The sequence below is a fragment of the Chinchilla lanigera genome, unplaced genomic scaffold (genome assembly GCF_000276665.1).
Source record: "Chinchilla lanigera isolate Chin_1 unplaced genomic scaffold, ChiLan1.0 scaffold00049, whole genome shotgun sequence".
Classification (NCBI taxonomy): Eukaryota; Metazoa; Chordata; class Mammalia; order Rodentia; family Chinchillidae; genus Chinchilla; species Chinchilla lanigera.
The window spans coordinates 4588753-4611807 of NW_004955450.1; the positions used below are offsets into that span (position 1 = coordinate 4588753).

The window sequence follows — 23055 nt, forward strand, 5'->3', positions numbered from 1 at the left end:
GGACCCCAGCGCCACCGTGACCCCAACCGGGACAGCAAACACGACTTCCATGCCCACCAAGATAGTCACCACACCAGCAGCGCCCACCCCTCCGACCACCGCCCGGGCACTGCAAACCTGTGAACACCGCAAAAGCTGTTCTTCCTGTTTTACTTCAAGTATTGCTGATATTACTTGCTATTGGATAGAGGGTAAAGAAGCAAATAAGAGCTACTGTTCTGATAATTCCACAGTTAGTAATTGCAGCATGGTGGACAACACTGCCTTGTGTTCTGTGCCTACTCCTACTGCTCCAGTGCCGACCAGTGCAACAGCTAAAACCACAACTCCGACTTCCCTTCTTCGGCCAGTTACCACAACAGGTGCAGCAAATACCACTGTGACTCCAACCTTAGGACCTGGCGGAAGTCTGCCTTTGATGCAGCCAGTTTCATTGGAGGAATTGTCCTTGTCTTGGGTATGCAGGCTGTGATTTTCTTTCTCTACAAATTGTGCAAATCTAAAGAACAAAATTACCGTACTCTGTAAATGAACATATTAAATTAACGAGGACTGGTAATTCATTTGTGTAACTCACTGAAACTAAAATACTATCTTTCAAGAAGTCCCACATGGAAGATGCTATTCCGGGATCTTTAAATTTACAAAGGATGCGTAGGATATTTTGGAGCAGCTTCCCTGAAGAAAAATCATTTAAACCATTTTGCTCAAAGGAATATTTATAAAATGTTCTGCATGAAAAAAATAAGAACCAGAGCTCCCCTGAAAAGTTCCACAGCCATCCTCAGCAGCAGTGAGGTCCCGAGCTCCTCCCATGATGAGGACAGCCGAGTTCCCATCAGGAAAGCCAGTGCAACAAGCTTCTCCAGGAGACTGAGCAGTCACCACCTTCCCCTCCAGAGCCAGGAAGCGAGGCTAAAAGTGAGGACCAGAGCTCCCCCAAAGTGAACCAAAGCCATTGTCAGTGACAACAAGGTCCCAAGCTCCTCAGACGATGAGAACAGCTGAGTTCATCAGGAAAGCCAGCATGACGAGCTCCTCCAAGAGAACCAACAGCTCCTTACAGCTTCTTCCAGCTCCCAACAGCCTCTCGACACTTCCCTAACTCATGTCACACACAGCCTTCCTGGAGACAGCACTGGAGCCCACAGGCTGAGCGCTCAGTCCCACAAAACTGTCCCCACTCCAGACCCGGTCACAACTCCAGGCTTCTGGAACTTCTGACCAACTGGCTACAAATTGGGGCTAACACGTCCCCCTCCTCAGGTTTGACTGATTTGTGAGAGCAGCGCACCGAACTCAGGGAAACACTATCCTCACCTTTACCAATTTCTTATGTGGGATTTTGTTGTTTCTGAGGCAGGATTTCACTGTGTAGCCCAGCTGGCCTTGGTGATCCTCCTGCTTTAGCCTCCTGAGTGCTGGGACTACACTGTCCTTTTGGTGTTTGTTTGCTTGTTGGTTTGTTGGTTTTTTGAGACAGGGTCTTGCTATGTAGCCCATGCTGGCTTTGAACTCACAGGGATCCTCCTGCCTCAGCCTCCAAAGTACTGGGATTATAGGTATGCACCCCCACCCCCACCTTCTTTGGGGTTTTTACAGCAACAGCGAGCACAAGCATGAGTGAAGTGTGCACAGCTGTGTTGAATATGGTCGGACAAAGAGTCTGGTCTAACACTACTACAGAACAAGGAACCCCAGCAAGGCTTGTATTTCAGATTCTTCAGCCCTCCTTCCTCGAGGACAGGGGGCCAGCCTGCTTCTGAAATGAGGGTCTTATCATTTACTATCAGAGGTGATGGATCACAAAACTCATGTATGGCCAGTGGCTCCAAAGCTGGAGAATACTGAGGTTTCCATGAATTGCCTTGGGTAACAGAAATTCTACTTCCTATGGCTTGTCATGGGGAGGGGTGTGGAAAGGAAAGAAGGTGAAAAACAAGACAGGCAGACAGACACACAGACCTTGCTTTCTGAAGCTTGCTCTGAGGCCTGCAGAGCTCCAAATTATTCTAGCCTGTTTGGAGATAATGAGGGCTGTGGTAGTAATGAGGCAGAACCGTGGGTGGACATAAGAACTATATTTATAGATCAAAGCATGCAGACACTGTGCTAAGCTGTCCTAAGATACCACTGCTTCCCACAACCATATTGTAAAGTAGGAATTATTTTGCAGGTACAGGAACTGAGGGGCCAAAAAGTTAAATGACTTGGCCAGGCATGGTGGGGTACTCCTATACTCCTAGAACTTGGAAGGCTGAAGCAGGAGTATTTCTGCAAGTTTGAGGTCAGCCTGGACTACAAAATGAATTCAAAGCCAGCCTGAACTGCACAGCGAAACCCTGTCTCAAAAAAGACAAAAAAAAAAAAAAAAAAAGTTAAGTGACTTGAAAAATTAAGATCTACCTGAGGCCACCCACTGGGCAGCAGAAGTAGAGATGCAAAACCAAGCCGTGAAGCCCCAACTTACTCAAAGTGTAAAGTATTGACTGCCCCTGCAACAACCATTTGCCACCTCTCCTGTCTTTCACAACCCACAAGCTAAGAAGGTCCCTCCTCCCAATCTGTGCAGCAATTCTTGTTACTATCAAGGGCCTCTCAGGACCTACTCACTGTTTTGCTGCTGATGTTCTTGTCACCCAGCTGTGAGGCAGGAGAGAAGGCTGCGAGGCTTCTTGTACCCCCGGGGTACTTTTCATGATCATCGAGCTCCCTTCAGAGTTCTTCTAGATAAGCAACTTCCGCCATACACTTTGGCGACCCTGTCATGGTATCAGTCCTCATAAGACTGCTCTTGGATGACACATTTTTGCCCATTCATGGTTTCTATCTGGAGTAAAGCAGACAGAGCTATGGTGCCTTCAGACCTGCAGGCCTCCCTGCTCCATGGCTTTCTCACCGCGCTTCCTCTGTGCCCCCAAAACTTGAGCCTGGAAACTTTTTTTGTTGTTGTTAAATGCACAATATATTTATTGGAGAAAGAAAGCTTCTGTCTGAGACAGAAGGGTCCTGAGTAGGTTGCTGAGGACCTTGCCTTTTCTAGGGATTTTTATAGAGCAAAACCACGAGGTGAGGCAGGTCCAAGGTGGGGGAAAATGGGAAATTAGAAGGTGGGCATGAGGTGGGATAAAACTATGCTCAACTGATAAGATAACGAGCATAACTGCTCAGGTAATATTGATTGAAGGGGAATCACATGGGAAGCAAGTCATGTAACAAGCGGGCATGAAACAGAACAGGGACTTTTCCTGGAGGGGGTGTCCCTGGAAGCATCCTTAGGGAGCCCTAGCTGACCTTCCACAGCCTAAACCAATTAACAACAAACACCAGGCACTAGGTTGAGATTCTCAGCAGAAACAGTCTGAACAGTCAGTGGCGTTGGGACCGGGTCAGTCATCTCTGGTGGCGGGGAATCCTGACAGCTAAGAGCCACCACTGGGAGCTCGGGGAACTCAAAGCGCATGTCTCTCTAGGAGAAGCAAGAGACAGGCAGCTCACACCTGGTGAGCTGGTGTCAGCTTCACACCATCCTGCATTCCTGGGCTCTTCTTTCCCAAGAGAGCCCATCACTTCCTGTACAGACCTCTGCTTTGACAGGGGTGCCAGGTCAGGTGGGCTGGGTGGGGTGAACTAGGGAAGGTTAAGTGACCAGGATGGGGGCACGTTGGTGTCGGGGGCGCTGAGGAGAATGAAGACAGATGAGCAAGATCAAAGTCAGGAAAATAAAAGTTTCACTGCCAAGTCCAAAGGTCAGGAGCAGAGTGGAAAATCGAATGCACAGCCAAGGTCAGGAGCCCGCAGAAGTGGAAAACTGGAAAGAGGCCAGGGCACAAAAGCAGGCAGGGCCCGGCGGCTGCTGAGAACGGCCTGGCATGCAGCCTGGCTTCAGCGACTCTTACCCAGGACTCCCACACAGAGGGTCACGCCAAGGCGACAGAGCTAAATTCAAGGGATATCACCAAGTGGGAATAAAGGAAACCGGGGTTTCTCAACCTAGGCCCAGCGCCCCTCTGCGGCTTACACAAGATTGTGTGCCTTTGTTCACGTCTCTAAGATCCGTAAGAGGAACAGCACCAGCAAACAGGTGATTTTAGGGCCTGAATGTTCAATCAGGCTGCCCTCGGCCTCCAGCGAGGTCGTGTGGGGCTGAGAGCCTCGGCCACCTTCCCAGCGCGCCCAACCCCTCCCTGGCGCGTCCGAGCTCCTGCAGGGCCGGAGCCTGGCAGAGGTGGGTTAGAAACAGTGGAGGATGGGCCGGGCGGAGGGGGATGAACGGGGCGAGCACGACTCGTGGCAATCGCAAGACGACTGATCAAATGTGAGCGCGAGGTCTGCCCGCGCCTTCACGATCTGCCAGTTTCCTTTCACTGGAAGCAAACCTATTCCTGTCCCATTTTTGGACGCAGACAGAGCTGGATCAGCACCAGCGCCTTTGTCCTGTCTCCTTCAGGGACGCGGAACTGCACCGAAGCACGCCCCGCCCCGTGACGTCATCACCGTCCCGCCCCTTGAGGGGCATGGCGCGCCGGTGTGACGTAGCGCGCACGTCAACGTCAGCACGCGCCGAGCCCGGAAAAGGCGCGGGCTGGGAGCGATTTCTGCGCTGCTGTGCGGCGCCTCCTTATCGATGGCGCTGTGGCGCGGCTCCGCCTGCGCGGGCTTCCTGGCGCTGGCCGTGGGCTGCCTCTTCGTACTGGAGCCGGAGCTGCCGGGCTCGGCGCTGCGCTCACTCTGGAGCTCGCTGCGGCTGGGACCCGCTCCACCGGGACCTCTGTCCCCCGAGAGCCGCCTGGCGGCCGCCTGGGACACACTGATCGTGCAGCCGGCCCGGCGCTGGCGCCGCGTGGCCGTGGGGTGAGTGCCCACGGGGCCTGGGTCTCTGGACTTCCCGGACAGTGCGGGCGCCCCAGGCCTCCAGGGTCCGCTTTACAGATCGGGCGACCGGGAAGTCGAGGCCCGCGGGGTCCCGGCGTTCCCGGGAGGCATCGGACGTCTGGGTTGAGGCTCTGTCGTGCGTGCTGCAGGGACTCGGCAGACCGCTCGTCCACTGCCCTTGTCATCCTTGTGCGATCAGCATGCGTAGTCTCCCGCGACCCTCCTCATGCCACCTTTCTGCTCGCACGTCCCGCCCCCAGCTTGCAGCCCCTGCCCCTCGGTGACTTCTTTGGCAGAGATGCTTCGGCTTTCTCCTGTCGACGCATTTTTCCTCTTGCTTCTGAACTTCCTGAAGATGAAATGGTGTCTTGTTTTCCATATGTTGACGCTGTCCAGCGTGCAGACCACCACTCTACTGAAACTCCTGATTTTCAAATTCACCCTTTTAGTTTGCAACTTTCCACGCGTTTAACACGCCCTTCTTAAAGCACTTTTCTTCCTCTGACTTCAGTGACACTGCATATTTAATGCTCTTACACATCACAGTGCCTCCTCTCTCTCTACTCCTCCCAGGAATGTCATTATTTCCCTTACACTAACTTTAGTCCCTGTCTCGGTTCCACTTAACTTTCGCGCCTAACTTCAAAAGCATTGTGCAAAAGCAGACCTGTCAAGTACCCTACCACTTCGTGTGAGTGTTGGGGCCAGGAGGGGTCAGACAGAGCAAAGTTATTCTGAAAACGGAACGAAATAAACCATGGTCCCTAACTAGCATAGTGTCCACACTCAAATGTTAGCTAATCAGCACATGCATTGGTCGAGATGTGTCTGCTTTTACGTCTTTCAAATTCAGGTTCTTTTCACTCACCTTATTAGATTAGTTGCCTTCCCTGGCATTATGCAAGTTCACACAACAAATGCCCATCGGCTGCGTAGTTCACTTAGGTCTGTGCGAGCTTCTGAGGACGCAGATACAGTGAAGCAAAGTCCCTGCGTCATTCACAAGAAAACGCATACAGTATATTCGTTATTGAAGTAGTCATCTTGGTCTCCTAGGACAGAGCACAGGCTGATGACTTCAACAATGGAAGAAATTTATATTCTCTTGGTTCCAGAGTCTGATAATCCAAAATCAGGGTGCTAGAGTGTTTGGGGGTTTTGCCTTTTTTTTTTTTTTTTTCTCATTATGTAGCCCATTCTGGCCTCAGACTCACAGCAATCCTCCTGCCTTAGCCTCCTGAATGCAGGGATGACAAGAATGCACTGCCATGCCTGGCTGGTGTGTTTGGTCAAGGCCTTTCTTCTAGCTTGCAGTTGGCCAGCTTCTCTGTGGGTCTGTGCACATGCCCCTCCTGTGTCTCTTCCTCTTATGTGGACACGGGTCCTGACCTCATTTTAACCTTCATTACTTTTGTGCCCAGGTGTAGTCACGTTGAGGGTTAGAGCTTCAAAACAGGACTTTCCATGGGGCAGGGGATGCAGTGTTTATTAAAGCTATGAAAAGTGCTTTGCTTTGTTTGAATGGTAAAAACAAAGTTGTCATGGTGACCCAAAGAAGGGTAACTAATTCTCCCCAGAACAGGACACCAGAAAAAGCCCCAGAAAGTCACTCTTGCCATGGAATAAATCACCCCAAAACTTAGCAGCTTAAAACAGTAGCCATTTTGTGATCTTTTGTTATTGAGAGTTTCTTGATTCTTTGTTTTTGTGGTACCATAGATTGCCAGGCAGGTTGTCTACCACTGACAGCTGTATCTCCAGCCTTTTTTAAAATTTTATTTTGAGACACAGTCTGGCTAAGCTGCCTGCTCAGGAGGCTGGTTGACTCGCCAGAGTTGTAGGATCCTTTAGAGACTCGGTCCCCTCAGGTCCTGGGTCCTTGTTGACCTTGGAGGACTAGGACCAAAATCCTGGCTGTTTTCTTAGCCCAGTTACCTTTTTAGCTTTGGTCTCTAACCCTTAGTTGTTGAACATCCAGGAGGTCAGTTACACCCGTGTCAGAGTGGGAGCCATAGATTTAACAATCTCATCTGAATATAGAGCATCTTGAAATATAAAGTATGGCCAGAGAACTTACTATTTTATTTTTTTTTTGTCAATCATGATTGTCGTAGAAGTCAAATTTCTGTAGAACGTTAACAGTTGCAAAGTTTTACTAGAACAGTTTAAAATCAAATCCCAGCACTGGCGAGGCTGAGGCAGGAGGATCCTTGCAAGTTCAAGGCCAACCTGGGCTACAAAGTGAGCTCAAAGATAGCCTGAACTGCATAGTGACACCCTGTCTCAAAAAGACAAAAAAAAAAAAATCAAAAGTAAAGATAGCATTTTAGCTTAACAATTATGGTGACATTATACTGGAACCATTTGGGTTTTTTAAAAATATATTTAAATTCCCATTTTAGTATAAAATAACCTTTTAGTCACCTTTATTTAGTCACCAATTATATAAACTAACTTTACCTAAATTTGTTACCTTCAAAAAACAGACTCTTTTTAAGTAGAATGTACTTATTTACAGATGTACGTTATAGATATTATTGCCCAGTCTTTAATTTTTAGAGTGGCATTGTCTGGATTATCTGGATTTAGGCACATGTAACTATCAAAATGCAACTGTGTAACACTCCGTAAACCTGAAAAGGTCCCTCATTGTGAACAACTTTAGTACGGAGGTCATCAGTATGATAAGGTGTCTTTTCAAGTTCTGCATCTTAGAGGATGTGTTGTACACTTGGGAAACACAAATGTATTTAATATACCATGATGTTAGTAATAATTTCTATCACAGCTATGTAGGCATCTTCATATATTTATGTAGTTTTTACTCTCAAGGTGAAATTTAGATTTTTTGAAAAACAGGTTTATAGGGTGTAACCACATTGTAACCGTATCTTTAGGCTGTTTACAAGTTGAGGAAACAGTGTTACCACAAATAGACTTATTCATATACAGGTGTCTCTCATTTATATAATAAAATGTTTGTTTAATCACCGCCAGTACATATAGATCAAGGTTTTGGTTTTGTGTTGTTTTTTGTAGGTACTGGGGATCGAACCCAGGGCCTGTGTATTCAAGACAAGAACTCTGCCACTGAGCCACATCCCCAGCCCTAGATCCAGTTTTAAATGGCAGGCAAACTTAAAAAGATGCCAAAATTTTTCATCATTTTATATACCTAAGGTCTAGGTGTCTGTTGTATAAAAGAATACTTACTAGCTACTTTACTTGTATCAAAGTTATGTAGTCTTAACTGTCAACTTCAAAGCTTAGGTTCACTGCGTATTTTGTTTTTATTTTTTAAGTTTTAGCTTGCACAAACTTACTAACATTTACATGTTTAATCTTCAATGTCCAGCTGCCTGCAGCAGATACTGCCTTTAGCCCTGTTTCCAGATTTCAGCCCATACAGTACTTTGGGAACACAGAATATTTTGTTCTTAGATGTATCTCTAGGCCCAGATGCTGTATAAGTCAAGTCATATACCTATTCACAACTAACACAGTAGTTGTTCATTTAACCAGTCACAGATTATTGAAAACATTTTACAAGCCAACGCTTAAATAATCTTTAACTCTTAAAACAATTTTTAGTAACCAAAAGCCTAATGATGGAAAACAAAAGAAATTCTTAGTAAACATAGAACTTTTCAGATTGTTTTAATCTAGTTTTATAAATTTAACCAAGAACATTTTAATATCTTTAAAATCTTAATATATATTAATAATTTATGAAAACAGTTACAAACCAGTGTATTTTATAAACCTTGAGCTTATAAATAATACTTGTAAGACTTGAACTTACCTTAGCAATCTGTGACTTAGATGTTATTAAGATTTATAAGGATGTGTACTTACTTAACTTAACCATTACTTTAGAAGACTCATGCAGGGGCCAGGAATATAATATAGCTCAGCAGCACAGTGCCTGTCTGGTAAACACAAGGTCCTGAGTTTGCTTCCCAGTACCAAAAAAAAAAAAAAGAGTCATGAGAACCAAATCTTGGTACAGTTGACATTTTTAAGCAATATATTTTTATTTTTTGAACCAAGAAAAGGTTACTGTACGTAGATAACAATAGACATTATATTTCATTTTTGTTTTTGTTTTTGGATTTCCAGAGACAGTATTTCACTATGTAATACAGGCTGGCCTTGAACTTGATTATGTAACCCAAGTTGGTCTCAAATTCACAGTGATCCTCCTGCCTCAGCCTACCAGTGCTGGGACTACAGGCGTGCACCACACGCCCAGTGATATATCCATTTTTTGCTGGAATATATATTTTATTATATACGATACATATTTCATGAATGTTTGAAAGCTAATGCACAGAAACATATTTACACAAAGCATGTATAACCTTTATGCTATCAAATTTTAAGGCCTTTATTGTAAGTTTTATGTAAACTTCAAGCTTATTCTGCAATATTTTAAGTTTGATGACTTTTTTTTGGTACCAGGAATCAAACCCAGGACCTTGCGCTTGCTAGGCAGGTGTTTGTGCCACTGAGCTATATCCCCAGCCCAATATTTTCAGTTTGAAAACCAATACTACAAGTGGTTTTCCACAGGAGGCCAAAAAAGTTTATACGGGCAACTTCCCTGTTAAAAAACTGTGGAGCGGGGAAAAAAAGATTTTTTAGAACTGGGCATGGTGGCGCACACCTGTAATCCCAGCACTAGGGAGGCTGAAGCAGGAGGATCATTTCAAGTTCAAGAGCAGCCTGGGCTACAAAGTGAGCTCAGGCCAACCTGAACTGCATAGCGAGACCCTGCCTCAAAAAGACAAAATAAAATTAAATTAAATCAAAAATGAAAAATAAAAGATTTTTTTAAAAATGAAGAACCTGCAGGTTATTTTAACCAACTATTAAAACGGATTAACAAACGGGAAAGCATACATAAAACAACTATTTTAAAGTGCAGTTTGAGATGTATTGGCCATACTCAAAATTCTGTTACCCTTGTGGGTTTATAACTAGGAGTAGAGGAGTCAGTTAGAATGCCCCTCAGCGGTTCTCAGCGCGCCTTTTTCTCCCTAAGGCACAACAGGATTGAATACTTTAATCCGAGGACCTTTGCTATCACTGCAGGCCTAGAGGCGGAAGTCAAGTGTTTGGGTGCTTCCTCTGGTTTTCTCTGCTCCGGGAGCTCCCAGCCGCTGTGTGTCTAGACTTCCTGAAATGTATTAAGGAGCTGAATTATGCAGAATAGCCCTAGGCACGTTGTTGCCTTCCTGGGGAAGGGTTAAGCTTGTGGAGGAAGTTACAGTTACTCTGGGTTTCAGAGGCAGGGAAGTGAGCATTTTTTGCAGGTTTCCCACGACACTGCCTGTCGGGTCAGATGCTGAGAGTGAAGTGTCTGGAGAGCCGGGCTGCAGGTTGTGGAGGCGGGGGGCTCCGGGTCGAAGCCCACTTAGCGTCTCTGCAGCACGGGGACCCCTCCTCTGTTCCACATTGGACCCTGACCAGCTGCTCGCTGGATGGATCCCAGGAAGTCCTCTCCTGAGCTCCCGCCCAGCACCTCTTCCCTGGCCTTTCTTGTTTTTCTGCCTTCCCATTCCAGCCAGATCAGCATTCTTACCACAGGCAAGCCCGAGGTTAATTCCTGCAGCTTTGCCCGTACGCTGAATTAGCTATCATATAAATCTGAGTTGAGCTGAGGCTCCTCCAGTCTACGGCCTTTGGCGTGGCAGCCCCAGCCTCCCCTTCTCAGCAGAAAGCAGTGTGGGCGATGACCCATCTGTTGCAGGGCGCTGTGCAGATGGGTGGTGTCTGAAAAGCCTGCCCACATTACCCTTTCTCGGTGCTGAAGCCCATCCACGGTGGCAGTGCCTCGCTGCCCCAGGCCCTTTCTCATTTCCCTATGGTTCTGAACCTTTCGCAGTCATTCTGATAATTTTTATTTTGATCTTGTTGAGCTATGGACTCCAAAAGTAAGTCAAAGCCTCCTGGAGCCTACGCCCCTCAGCCTGACCCGGTGTCCAGCTGTACTCTCTTGGCCTCGGCCTGAGGCAGGAGACGCAGGAGCTGGGTTCCCAGCAGCCGTGTGGTCTTCGAGCCAGTGGGACCTGGCTGTGCACCTCCCCATGAATCAGTGGGTCAGACCTCCAAGTACAGGCACACATCCTCTGACGGGGCAGGTTGTTTAAAATAAACACCTTAGCTGGGCGTGGTGGTGCATGCCTGTAATCCCAGCACTAGGGAGGCTGAGGCAGGAGGATCATTGGGCATTCGAGACCAGCCTGGGCTACAAAGTGAGCTCAAGGCCAGCCTGAATTGCATAGCGAGACCCTGTCTCAGAAAGACAAAAATAAATAAACAAACACCTTAAAGGAGTAAATACCTTTAAATCGCTAAAAAGGTTTCAGTTACGTACTGATTAGATTGCTGTAAAAGTTTTGGTTTGTTTTTACAGGACTGTATGGTTAAAAACTAAAGCAGAGCATGGGGGTTGGTGTTGGAGATCTGAAAATTGTAAACATGGAAACCTTAGTGGTGGAAAAAGCCAAAAAAAAAAGCAAGGTATCAAATGGGCTGGAGGTAGCTCAGTAGTAGAGCGCTTGCCTACATATTCACGGCCCTGGGTTCAGTACCCGGTACCAAGGGGAGAAAAGTGATCAGGTAATTTTTTTTTCCTTTATATAAGACTGCTTTTTTGCCCTAGAATTCCTGCTTAAGTGAGAGGTGAAAATGTTTCCTCTGTAACTACATTTTTATTTTAATTTAAAACGAGTTGCATTGGGATTCTCTTGGGTCACCAAGTGTGCAGAACTTGATTCCTTGTACTTTTGTTTTCTGTGTGAATTTTGCAAACTGATTCTCCCCCTTGTCCTCTTACAGAGCCCGCCTTTGAAGATCTTAGCAGATCTAGAGGGTGATGGTTTGGGTTTTTGGAGCAACAATATAAAAGTAACCCATGCTTGCCAACACTAGAAAGGGGTCTAATTAAAATTCTCGTTCTTTGTCTCAATTGCATTCCTCTTCTGTCACCATTAGTGATTCATTGTATTAATTTCCAAACCAAGAGACTTCGGGAGGGTGCTAGATGGGAGACATTGTAGCCACATGTTCTGTGCTAAAATCCAACCCCTTGGGCTTCTTTCTTGAGCTTTAACCCTGCATCCCAGCCACCCTTGTCATTAGAGGCTGTCTTGGGTAGCTGCTGGGACCCTGCTCTTCCCAGAGGCGAGGAGCTGCCTATGTGGTTATCCCTATGTGGTTATCACCACAGTAGCAAGAGTGACTTCTGCAGGCAGAGGCAGCGGTGACCAGGGGTGGGGACTTTCCCATCTAGCTGCCTTCGTTTTGTTTTTTTTTTTTTAATTTTTTTTTAATTTTTTTTTTATTTTAAAGAGTAAAGTAAGGATAACATAATAATAGGTGGAACTTACCAAATTACAGACAAAATGGTAGGAAATTATCAATGGTTATCATTTTACATATTGTTACCTACAAAATAGTTTCTCAGGAAAACAAATAGACAAATAATAGTGAGTTAGAGACAAAAGAGGTAGGAGATTATCAGTAGTTGTTGTACTATACTTTGGTATCTTCAAAATGGCTTCTAAAGAAAATAAACAGAGCTATACATGAGTGACCTATTGAAAAATCATTAACTCTTCTCAATGGTTGTTGTAGGAAACACATAATAATAAACATACATCCATTTATGAAATAGGATAGGAACATTACAAACTTTACACAGTTATGGATAGATTAGTAGGAAAATATCAATGGCTGCTGTAATACATGGTGGGATCTTCAAAGTGGTTTCTCAGGAAGACAGAGATATGCAAGAAGGATCTAACAAGTAGTTACAGCCTAAGGGTTGTCAAAAATAGCATATTACCTCCTCACCAGTGACTCCTTTCACTGAGGTATGATGGCTGGAAGGAAGGCCAGGATTGAAAAGAAGGACCGAGAGACTTGCACCTATGTCTAGCAACAGGCTGTTTTCTTGTTCCTCCATGGTCATGATTACCCAGGACTCCTCGATGGAGATGACGGTCTGACCAGAGGGAGAAGGCAGAGTATGCCCCAAGCCCTCTCATTCCTGTTGGACTAACTGGTAGCATGGGTCTGAGCTCTGGGGCCTCCACCTCAGAGGGCAGACCGATCTCCAGTGGTCTCCTTTGCATTCAGGGCATGGCTCAGGGGGCTTCTTAGGGCCGTTCCTCTTGAGGTGGCCTGGCTTTTAACAGTGATAGCAGATGAATGCAGTTGTCGAGTTCTTCTTGGGGCCCCGGGAATCAGACTTGGGATCTGTTTCTCTTAGTGGTGCAGCAAAAGCAGCTGCTTTTTCTCAGTCTCTTTGTTTTCTCTCCTTGGCCTCCTCCTCATCATGGCTATAGAATACTGAGGAGGCAATTCTTACTAACATCTCAAGTGAGCTGTCTGGGGTGAAAGCCATTCTTTGTAGCTTTTTCTCTCTAGCTTCCCATTGCTTTGAGACCCCACAACCAGTTAGTGTCCTCTCCCCAACTGTCAGCACAGGCAGCAGGAATCTTGCTGCAGACCTCTTCAGAGCTCCACCACAGCCTGTACTGTCAGGAGAAGAATGGCTTCCAGAGAGTCTCCGCAGGTTTTGTGCAAGGTCCTCCTGGTTTACAGCTTCTGAACGGCTTTCATGAACCCAGTCCACAGGACCTCTGACTCCTCGGGCTTAGTCTGTATTCTCATGTCCTCCGAGTCCTTGTTCACCAGCTGCTCCTCCGCTGACTCTGGACCTTTCTGGTTGTCAATGGCAGGAGCAAGAGTGACCTGTTGTATGGCATGTATTCCCAGGGGTTTCTCCATGTTTGGATGATTCAGACACATCTGTGGGTGGGCATCTGCAGCTGGTGCATGGTGGGCCAATTGTGTCAATGTTTCCCTGTGTCATGGTAGTTCTCAATGAAGCAGCGGTGGCCAGCCTGAGGGCTGGCGTGCAACAGCGCTCACCGCCATGTGGCTTCCGGTGCACCAGAGGCCCTCCTCCCAGGTGCCTGTTAGGCTGGGGGCCGGCCCAAGGGCCAGCGCTCCCCACCCTGTGGCCTCCCGGGCACCGGGGGCCCTCCCTCCGGGAGCTACGAGGCAGGAAGCTAGCCAGCCGGAAGACCGGCACTCCCCACCCGTGGCTCCCTGTGTGCCGGAAGCCTTCCTTCCGGGGAACTACGAGGCCGGGAGTGAGCCGCCGGTCCGAAGACCGGCTGCCTTCGTTATTTAGCCTCCTGTTTTAAAGGAGGGCTAACATTAGCAGAGAAGCAGAACTTGATGCAGACACAGGCGATTCCGCACCAACAGCCGTACCTGTTCACCATTGCCATGGGGCCCGCCAGGTGCTGCCACACTGCTGCTTTCTTATCACCACTGCAAGGTTCAGGCAGGGGCGCTGGGGATTTAGCTCAGTGGCACAGCGCCTGCCCGGCAAGTGCAAGGTCATGAGTTCGAGTCCTCGTAACGGAAAAAAAAAACAAAAAGGTTCAGGTGGGTCCCGGGGACAATGCCCAAGGCTGAGCTGCTGCAAGCTGCACTCCATAACGTGGGTTTCCAGCTAGCAGTGTTCAGGCACTGAGTGTTTCAGGCATATTTCCACCATCCATCCTCTTGTCTGGGGGAGGGGGGGGCGGGGCGGTAACTGATACTTAGCATTTGGCCAGAATGGCTGTTTTGCCTACTTTGCCCCAAGCACTAGTTCTAAATACCCATTCATTCACTTCCTCTTCACAGCAGCTCTGTGAGGTGGATGCTCCTGTCATGGTCATTTTAGACCCAAGAAAACTAAGACTCAAATTAAAATAACTTGCCCAAGTCACACACCCAGAAAGTCTGACTCTGCAAGCATTTTCTCAGAAATGTTACTTTTTTGTTGTCATAGGGTCTCACTGTGTAATTTTGGCTGGCCTTAGACTCATTATGTAGCCCAGGCTCACAACGATCCTCAGCCTTCCCAGTGCTGGGATTACAAGCCGGCACCACCATGCCTGGCCAAAATGGTACCTTTGTTACCTTGACAGCTTTGTCGTGAAATGTTAGGCACCTGTCTTTTCCCTTGGCAACTAGGAAAGTTCTGCAAACTCTTGAAAAGGGCCCTGTGTTCTGATCCTAGTGCATTTAATTAAACTCATTGTCCTTCTGCCATGCGCACATCCTTTCCAGTCCAGGGAGCGGGGCCACCTCGGCTGTTTCCCGTCTGTGTGCAGCTCCCAGGAGCCTCTCCCTGCACCCATGTCCTTTTGCTTGTTTTGTTTTTTTGTCTTTTTGAGACAGGGTCTCCCTGTGCAGTTCAGGCTGGCCTTGAGCTCACTTTGTAACCCAGGCTGGTCTCAAACTTGCAACGATCCTCCCTGCTTCAGCCTCCCTGCTGGGATTACAGGTGTTCGCCATACACCATCACGCCTAGCCTGTCCTTTCGCTTGTGTTCTCCCCCGCAGAGTCAACGCATGCGTGGATGTGGTGCTCTCGGGTGTGAAGCTGCTGCAGGCGCTGGGCCTGACTCCCGGGAGTGGGCGAGACCATGCTGTCCTGCACTCGAGGAGTGACCTGGAAGAAGCCTTCGTCCACTTCATGGGGCAGGGAGCAGCCGCTGAGCGCTACTTCAGCGACGGGGACACCTTTCAGGACATTGCGCGTGTAGCGTCTGAGTTCCCCGGAGCCCAGGTGTGTCCGCCAGCAGCAGGGGATTGGGACGGGAGGGGGAAGGAGGCCTTGTCTGTCGTGCTGCAGGCAGTGTTTGCCTCACACTGCGCTGTGACTGCTGGAAAGGGAAGTCTGTGATGTTGCATCTTTTTTGTAAAACTGTCTGATGTCTTCTTAACTCTGCAGTTTCTAGCCAGTTCAATTCAGCCAGCATAATTAAGTGTATTTACTAAAACTTTGGTTTTGGTGAACTCGGGTTCACCCATTACATTCCCCTTTTGTGGTGCACGCCTGTCATCCCAGCGCTGGGGAGGCCGAGGTAAGAGGATCGCAGTGAGTTCGAGGCCAGACTGGATACATACAGTACCTGTCTCAGAAGCCTAAATGAGTTCCCCTTTCTTCATGTTGTCCAGGGAACTGTAGACTCCTAACCCATTGGACTTGCAGTGCTACTTTGTGATAACTTACAGTCACCTCAATGTGGCGAGTCCTCTGAATGGGAAAGGGCGGGGAGGGTGCTCGCCCTTTTCTGCAGGCCCCAGCAGGTTTCTGAGCAGGGACAGGATTGGCCTTGTGGGACGGCTGGTACTGTCTGCGGGCCGTCCTTGGCGGTAGGGAATGTTAAGCACTTCACCCTCTGCTAAGTGCACAGCCCCTTTCCCCAGCGGTGACATCTCCAGATGTTGCCCAGCATTTCCAGGTGGGGATGGGAAAAGGGAGGTGGGCAGATCGGCCCTGGTTGGAAATCTTGGGCTAGGTGGGTGACTCCTGCGCGCTTGCGCAGACAGCAGAAGCGGTGGAGGGCTGTGCAGACTCCCGCACACACCCGGGGGCCAGCTCAGCAGGTATTGGAGGGGAACCAGGATCTGCCCTTTGAGCAAGCTCCCCGGCTACTCTGCAGCGGCATCCTGCAGACCCCTGGAGTGTAGGACAGAGCCTGGAAGTGACAGAAGGGACATCAGCGGTCCCTAGCTCCCCTGCTGGACCTAAATACCCCAGAGCCTACATGGTCCAGGCGCGTGCTGGAGGCTCACATGGAGTAAGAGGCGGCGCTGGTGTCGGTCACCAGTTCAGGCTACGGAGGTCACTTGAGATTTGGCAGCCTGAAGAAGAGACGCAGAGCCGTGGACCGGGTGAAACATTTTTTATTCCCCTGCTTAGCTGCTCCCGTGGCCCCAGCTGCTGTGCACCGGCAGCGGTCCTTGGGCCCCAGCCGCCCATTCTCGCGGCGGTCGTGGGCCCTGAGTCCCTCCCAGCCCTGGTGGGTACTGTGTATACCAGAGTACTCAGTAGTGGCCGTGTGTCTGTACAGCCTTGGCTACATCAGGTGTTACACCGGCCCGCATCGACCTGGGTTACATCAGTTATGTACACTCAGAACAAGGAGGGGCGCGTGCACCGACATCTTGCTGGCTTGGACTTGATATGCACCAGAACCCGCACCCCGCGCCGGAGCCACAGTGCTGGGGAGGAACGCAGCCGCGGCTCTTCTGTGTCACCCCAGCGTGCTGCTGCCTCTCCTCCTCCTGCCGCTGCTGCTCCAGCGGCTACGTGTGCCCTCAGCCTTTTTGAGCTGACTTTTGGTTGGCTGGTTAAGCATCCCCACCTCAGTTTTTGTCCATCCCTAGCTATGTTTTTATTTTTAATTTAAATTTTGAGGCAGGGTTTCACTTTGTATTTCAGGCTGGCCTTGAACTTCCTATGTAGCGCAGGTTGGCCTCGAACTCACGGCAATCCTCCTGCCTCAGCCTCAACATGCTGGGATTATGGGTGTACGCTACCACCCCTGGCTAAGGGAGAATCTCCACAGTTGTAACATGATATGTCTCTGTGCAGAGTCTTTGTGATCGTGGTATTACTTTCCCTTCTCCTCTTAGATTTTCCCTTCTGTTTCATAATGAAATTAAAATTCCACAGAAACTTTGTCACTTTTCAGTGGTGTTCCAAGTCATTTCTTTTTTTTTTTTTTTTTTTTTTTTGAGGGTCTCGCTATGCAGTCCAGGCTGGCCTTGAGCTCACTTTGTAGCCCAGGCTGGTCTCGAACTTGCAGTGGTCCTCCTGCCTCAGCCTCCCGAGTGCTGGGATTACAAGCGTGCGCCACCACGCCTGGCTTCCAAGTCATTTCTTAACATTTGTAAAACCGAAAGTGTGTTACTATAGGACATACTACCAATACCACAGTCTGGTGCCTTTTCAGACTCCCTTAAGCTAGGGCAGGTGGCCTGATGAACGACAGTTAACGGCTATTACAGGAAAAATCTGGTATTCGTTTTGTAGGCCTCTTGATATTTCCCCCAAGAGCTTTTGGTAAATTTCTCTAGTCATCAAGAGTTAAATCATGTAATTAAGCCTGCCACATTAAAGGGCCAGATTTCAGCCTAGCTATCACAGAACACCGCACATTTATCTACGGAAAGATGTCCCTGTCCCCTGACCCCTGAAGGTCGTCTGCTCAAGCCTTGTGGGGAGGTCATAGCGTTGGCTGCCTGACCCGCCCCTGGGTAAGGACTAGGAGGCAGTGTTTGCCCAGGCAAAACTCCCCACTGGGCTTCTTACCTTATCGAATCACCAGTAACCCGGCTGCCTGCTGTAGGTTCCCGAGACACCGGCCCCAGCCCCAACAAAGAACAGACGCCAGGCTGGGGGCCTCTCTCCAGCGGAGCCATAGGGTGCTGAGAGCCGTTCCCTTTCCCTCCAAGGAAAGCCTTTGCATTTCCCAGCACATCAGCGTGCTTCCTCCTTTCTCCAAAGGTATAAGACAGCTCCAGTCCTGCCCCACCGAGCCAGTCACCTACCCAGGGGCTAAGAAGAGCTCAAGCAGAGGAGGGCTGGGTTAGGGGCTTGTTTTAGGGGCCAGAGGGGACCTGTCTTCCTGCCTGGGGAGGGTGCTGTAGGGGCTGAGTGGTCAGTGGGGACGGGGCATCCTGGTCTGGGCTGCAGGTGCAGAGAGCAGGAGGAGGGCTGGACAGATGTGGAGGCACCAGGAAACAGAAGTAGAAAGGAAACCTTGGGTCAGGCGAAGAAAGGCCTTGTGGTGCCTCTCTTTTAAGCCAGGTGCGGTGGCACACATCCGTAATCCCAGGAGGCTGAGGCAGGAGAATGGCCAAAAGTTGGAGGCCAACCTGGGATACATAGCAAGACCTTGTTTCAAAAAAGTTAAAAAAAAAAAAAAAGAGTTTTAGAGCTGGGATGTAGTTCAGGGGTAGAGCGTGTGCCTAGCATGTGCAAGGTTCAGTTCAGTTTGATCCGAAAAAAGAGGTTTTCTGTTGAATAGTTTTTCAGGAGAATGACCTACTTGTACACTCACTGCGGAAGCTGAGACCTAGCCCCAGCTTTCTTGTCTTCTGTACCCGTCTAGCTGCCGGGAAGCTCGGCCAGAGAAGGGATCCTAGTGATTTCCTAGTTCGCATATTTATTCTCTTCACCTTATGACTCACTGTTTGCTTCTGTGTCTTATTAATGCCTATGTCTTTTGTTGAAAGTCACCTCAAAGTGTTTGGGGGAAAATGGACTGCAACGTGAGAAATTATAAAGACTGGCTAATGAAGTTTTTGAAATTGTTGGCTAATAGCCTTGAACTATTTTACAGCACTATGTAGGAGGAAATGCAGCTTTAATTGGACAGAAATTTGCAGCCAACTCAGACTTGAAGGTAGGTTACATTTCCTGATTAAAATTTGCGCCTTTTGCTAATGCTTTTATAATTCTAGGAGCACAATTGAATATTTGTTTTTTGATTCAATTTCTGGATCACTTGCTGTATGGGCTTTTGTCAGGAAGCAGCCCAGGGTTAGTGGGAGGCGGTGGGAAGAGTACTTTGTGACCGTCCCCTGTGTGTGCGACCCTGACCAACCCTCGCAGCAGCCTGTTATGCCACTGGGCACTGTAGGTGGCGCTGTTGCTGTCCTGGCCTTCTGTGCAGGGACACTTAAGGCACAGAGAGGTTCACAGTCGAGGGGGTGAGGGACCAGGACTCCAGCCCAGCATGCGCGGACGAGCGTGAGCCTTGGGGTCGGCTCCCAGGCCTGAGCTGACAGCTGATGTGTTGGTGACCCTGGGTCCACAGGGTGAAGACCAGAGCCACCGAATGGGAAGAGGTAGAGCAGTGCCTTCAAATCCTAAGCCGTTTGTCTGAGTAGAATTAAAGCTGATCACTGTGTTCAGAATAAAAACTGAATAAGCCAGTGGCGGCAAACTTGTGGCAGGTGTGCTGCTGCGGGCGCACAAAGCCCTCTGTCGGCACACAGCCAACCTGCCCAGCAGCAGAGCATCGGGTAACAGTTTTTTTCTAAGCTAAAAGCTCAGTATTCAGGTTTAACTGCAGCACTGGAACTTTTGTGATAAGTAAGTGAGTTTGGGGTTGGAGTCTGCACACAGTCTCTAAAAGATTGGCCTGGGTGTGGTGGGGCACATCTGTAATCCCAGCAGTCAGGAGGCTGAGGCAGGAGGATCTCTGAGTTTGAGGCCACATAATTCAAGGTCAGCTGAGCTGTACAGCAAGACCCTGTCTCAAAAAAACAAAACAAAACAACAAAAAACCCCACTTTATGGGCCGGGCATGGAGGCACACGCCTATAATCCCAGCACTGGGGAGGCTGAGCCAGGAGGATCGCCAAGAGTTTGAAGCTAGCCTGGGCTACAGAATGAGTTCAAGGCCAGCCTGAACTGCATATCAAGATCCTGTCTCAAAGAAATAAAATAAAATAGTATAAAAGGTTCCCCCTTGCTAGAGTAAGCGTTCCTTTTGCTGTGAGCAGAGGAGGTCCGGGTTAGGGTTAGGGTTATTGCTGTTACGCTGTAAAGTGACTAAGGAGGGACTAGAGTGGCCGAAAGAGGAGGAACACGCCTCTGTAAATCCTGCTGCCATAGAGGGGAGTCGCGGGCTGGGCCGACCCGCATGGGAACCGAGATTGAACACAGGTGGTTCTGGGGTAAGTGAGCTGGAGGGGTGCAGGATGGCTGTGGCTGGTGACAACAGAGTAGGGAACCGTGACAGTGCTCGGATTTGGGGGACAGCAGAAAAATAGAAATTTTGGTCAGGAAGCCAAAGATGAGTTCAGCAATAACACTGATGATCCGTAGTTTCAGGGAGAAAATTCATACGGAGCCATTGTACACCGGGAATAAATTATTTCAGAGTATATCAAGGTGTGCAACTACATCTTAGTAAGAATTAAAGTTCTGGTGAAATACTAGTGTGTAAGATCAATTTTTGTAGTCATTGTCTTTATAGTAGTAATTAACTTCTACGTAATTTTTTTTTTTTTTCTACCAGGAATCGAACTCAGGACCTTGAGCTTGCCAGGCAGGCACTTGTACCACTGCACTATATGTCTGGCCCCGTAATTCTAAATAGAGAAAATTAGAAATGCAGGACTGGGGCTGGGGATTTAGCTCAGCAGCAAAGTGCCTGCCTGGCAAGCGCAAGGTCGTGTGTTCGATTCCTGGTACCAGAAGAAAAACAAAAGCAAACAAAGAAAAAAAAAAAAAGAAAGAAATGCAGGACTGACGTTTGGAAACTTCACCAGCAATAAGAAGAGATCAAGCATAACATCTTTAGAGAAAGCCCAGGCCCTCCCATCCGCATCTGGGAGTTTTCCTGGGTCCCTTAAAACCTCTCTCAGACCCTGAGCAGTAATTCTGACCTCTGTGGGGCGACTGGAAACTGTCATTGACCTCCTGACTGAGGCCAGTATTTGCACCTGGTCTCTGGAGAAGCTGGGGCTGGGACCCATCTGATTGCAGGACTTTTAGTAAAGTCTCCCTCAGTGGGTGAAAAGGTTTCTCTCGAAATCCTCACGACAGTCTAACAGCGCTAGGATTTTAAAGGTAGGAAAGAGATCCAGACGCTAACGTGCCCCATGCAGTAACATAGTAAATGACAGCAGGGATTCAGTGCCACCCTCAGCTGTAACCTTGGCACCCTACACCACTCTCAGAGATGAATTTTCTGAAACTCCTTCTGGTATGCACCAAGTGATCATCTGAGAGCCACCGGAGAGTGAAAAGGAGGTGTTTTCCAGCAGCAATACTAACAGGTAACACTTGTATAGCCCCGGCCACATACCAGGCTTTACATAGACAAGTGGGCAGGTGGGCAGATGCACGCATGCGTGGATGCTCGCTTAATCCTTACAGCACCCTTTTGTTATCCTCAGCTGAGACAGGAGACAACCAAAGGTAGAGACGTTAAAACTGCCAGGCGCGATGGCACACACCTGTAATCCCAGCACTTGGGAGGCTGATGCAGGAGGATCGTTGAGAGTTTGAGGCTGGCCTGGGCTACACAATGAGTTTAAGGCCAGCCTGAACTATACAGCAAAACCCTGTCTCAAAAAAAAGAGAAGTTAAAGTAAGTGCTCAAGGTCATACATCTACTGCCGAGGGGGGCTGGAATTGGTCCAGAGTAGCCAGGCTCCACAGTCTGTACCCTTAATAGCACAGCTGTAATGGATCTCAGAAACAGAATGGTGAATGCTGTGTAGGCAAATTGAGTAGAGTGGGGAGACAGAGGCCAGGAGAAAAGCAGTGCCTTCTAAAAAATTTCGAGGCCTGGGGCAGAGCTTGCCTAGCATGTGAAAGTATGTTTTAGATTTGATCCCAATACCAAGGGGGAAAGAAGGTGTACACGTGGGATTAGCCAAGATTTAAAAAGAAGAGTCATTGAATTTTGATGCTACTGTTAATTTTTTTTTTTTTTCCTTTTTGAGACAGGGTTTCACTATGCAGTTTAGGCTGGCCTTGAACTCTCAGTGATCCTCCTGCCTCAGCCTCCCTAGTGCTAGGATTATAGTCACATGCCACATGCCAAATGCCATTTTATCTGGTGGAGTGATTATATGTTTTTTTCAATTTGGTTTATGGTAATTGCATTGATTTTCTTTTTTCTTTTTTTTTTTTTTTTTTTTTTTTTTGTGGTACCAGGGATCGAACGCATGACCTCACGCTTGCTAGGCAGGCGCTGTGCCACTGAGCTATATTCCTGGCCCTGCATTGGTTTTCAGTGTTAAACCAACCTTGCATCTGGAATAAACTCAGTTGTTGTTTTCTTGGATTTTTTTTGTTTTTAGTGGGTTTTTTTGTTTTGATTTTTTTGGTTGGGTGTTTGTAGACAAGAGTTTTGCTATGTAGTATACCAGTTTCTATGAGGAATATTGATCTGTATTTTTTTTTGCAGTGTCTGTCAGATAAAATGAGTTGAAGTAGCTCTTCCTCTTCAATTTATTAAAAAGAATTTGTGTCGAGTTTGTATTATGCCTTCCTGGCTGTTGCAGAATTCCCCAATGAAGTCTTCTAGGTCTAGGCTTTTCAAAGTGGGAAGGTTTTCTACTGGCAAGTTTGATTTTCTCTGACAAAGAGAAATAAAAGTTTTAGTATCTTTAGTGAGCTTTGGTAGTTTGTATCTTTCAAAGAATCTGTCCATTTTACCTGAGTTGTCCAATTTATTGACATTAGTCATGATATTCTCTTACCCTTTGAAGATCTGTAGTCTACTATGATGGTATCTCTCTCATTCTTTTTCTTTTTCTCTTTTTTTTTTTTTTTTTTTTTTTTTTTTTT

The 23055-nt window shown here is 47.9% G+C and overlaps 1 protein-coding gene across 2 annotated transcripts in view; it reads left to right on the top strand.

The window, feature by feature from the left end:
- Positions 1-4542: 4542 nt before the first annotated feature.
- Adpgk (ADP-dependent glucokinase) overlaps positions 4543-23055 on the top strand; it is a 31797-nt gene continuing 13284 nt past the window's right edge. For both annotated transcript variants that reach the window (XM_005393601.2, XM_005393602.2), the window contains exons 1-3: positions 4543-4854; positions 15291-15516; positions 19085-19147. In XM_005393601.2, the coding sequence (XP_005393658.1) occupies positions 4628-4854; positions 15291-15516; positions 19085-19147 (516 nt within the window). In that variant the 5' untranslated portion in view covers positions 4543-4627. The remainder of the gene's footprint in view (positions 4855-15290; positions 15517-19084; positions 19148-23055) is intronic.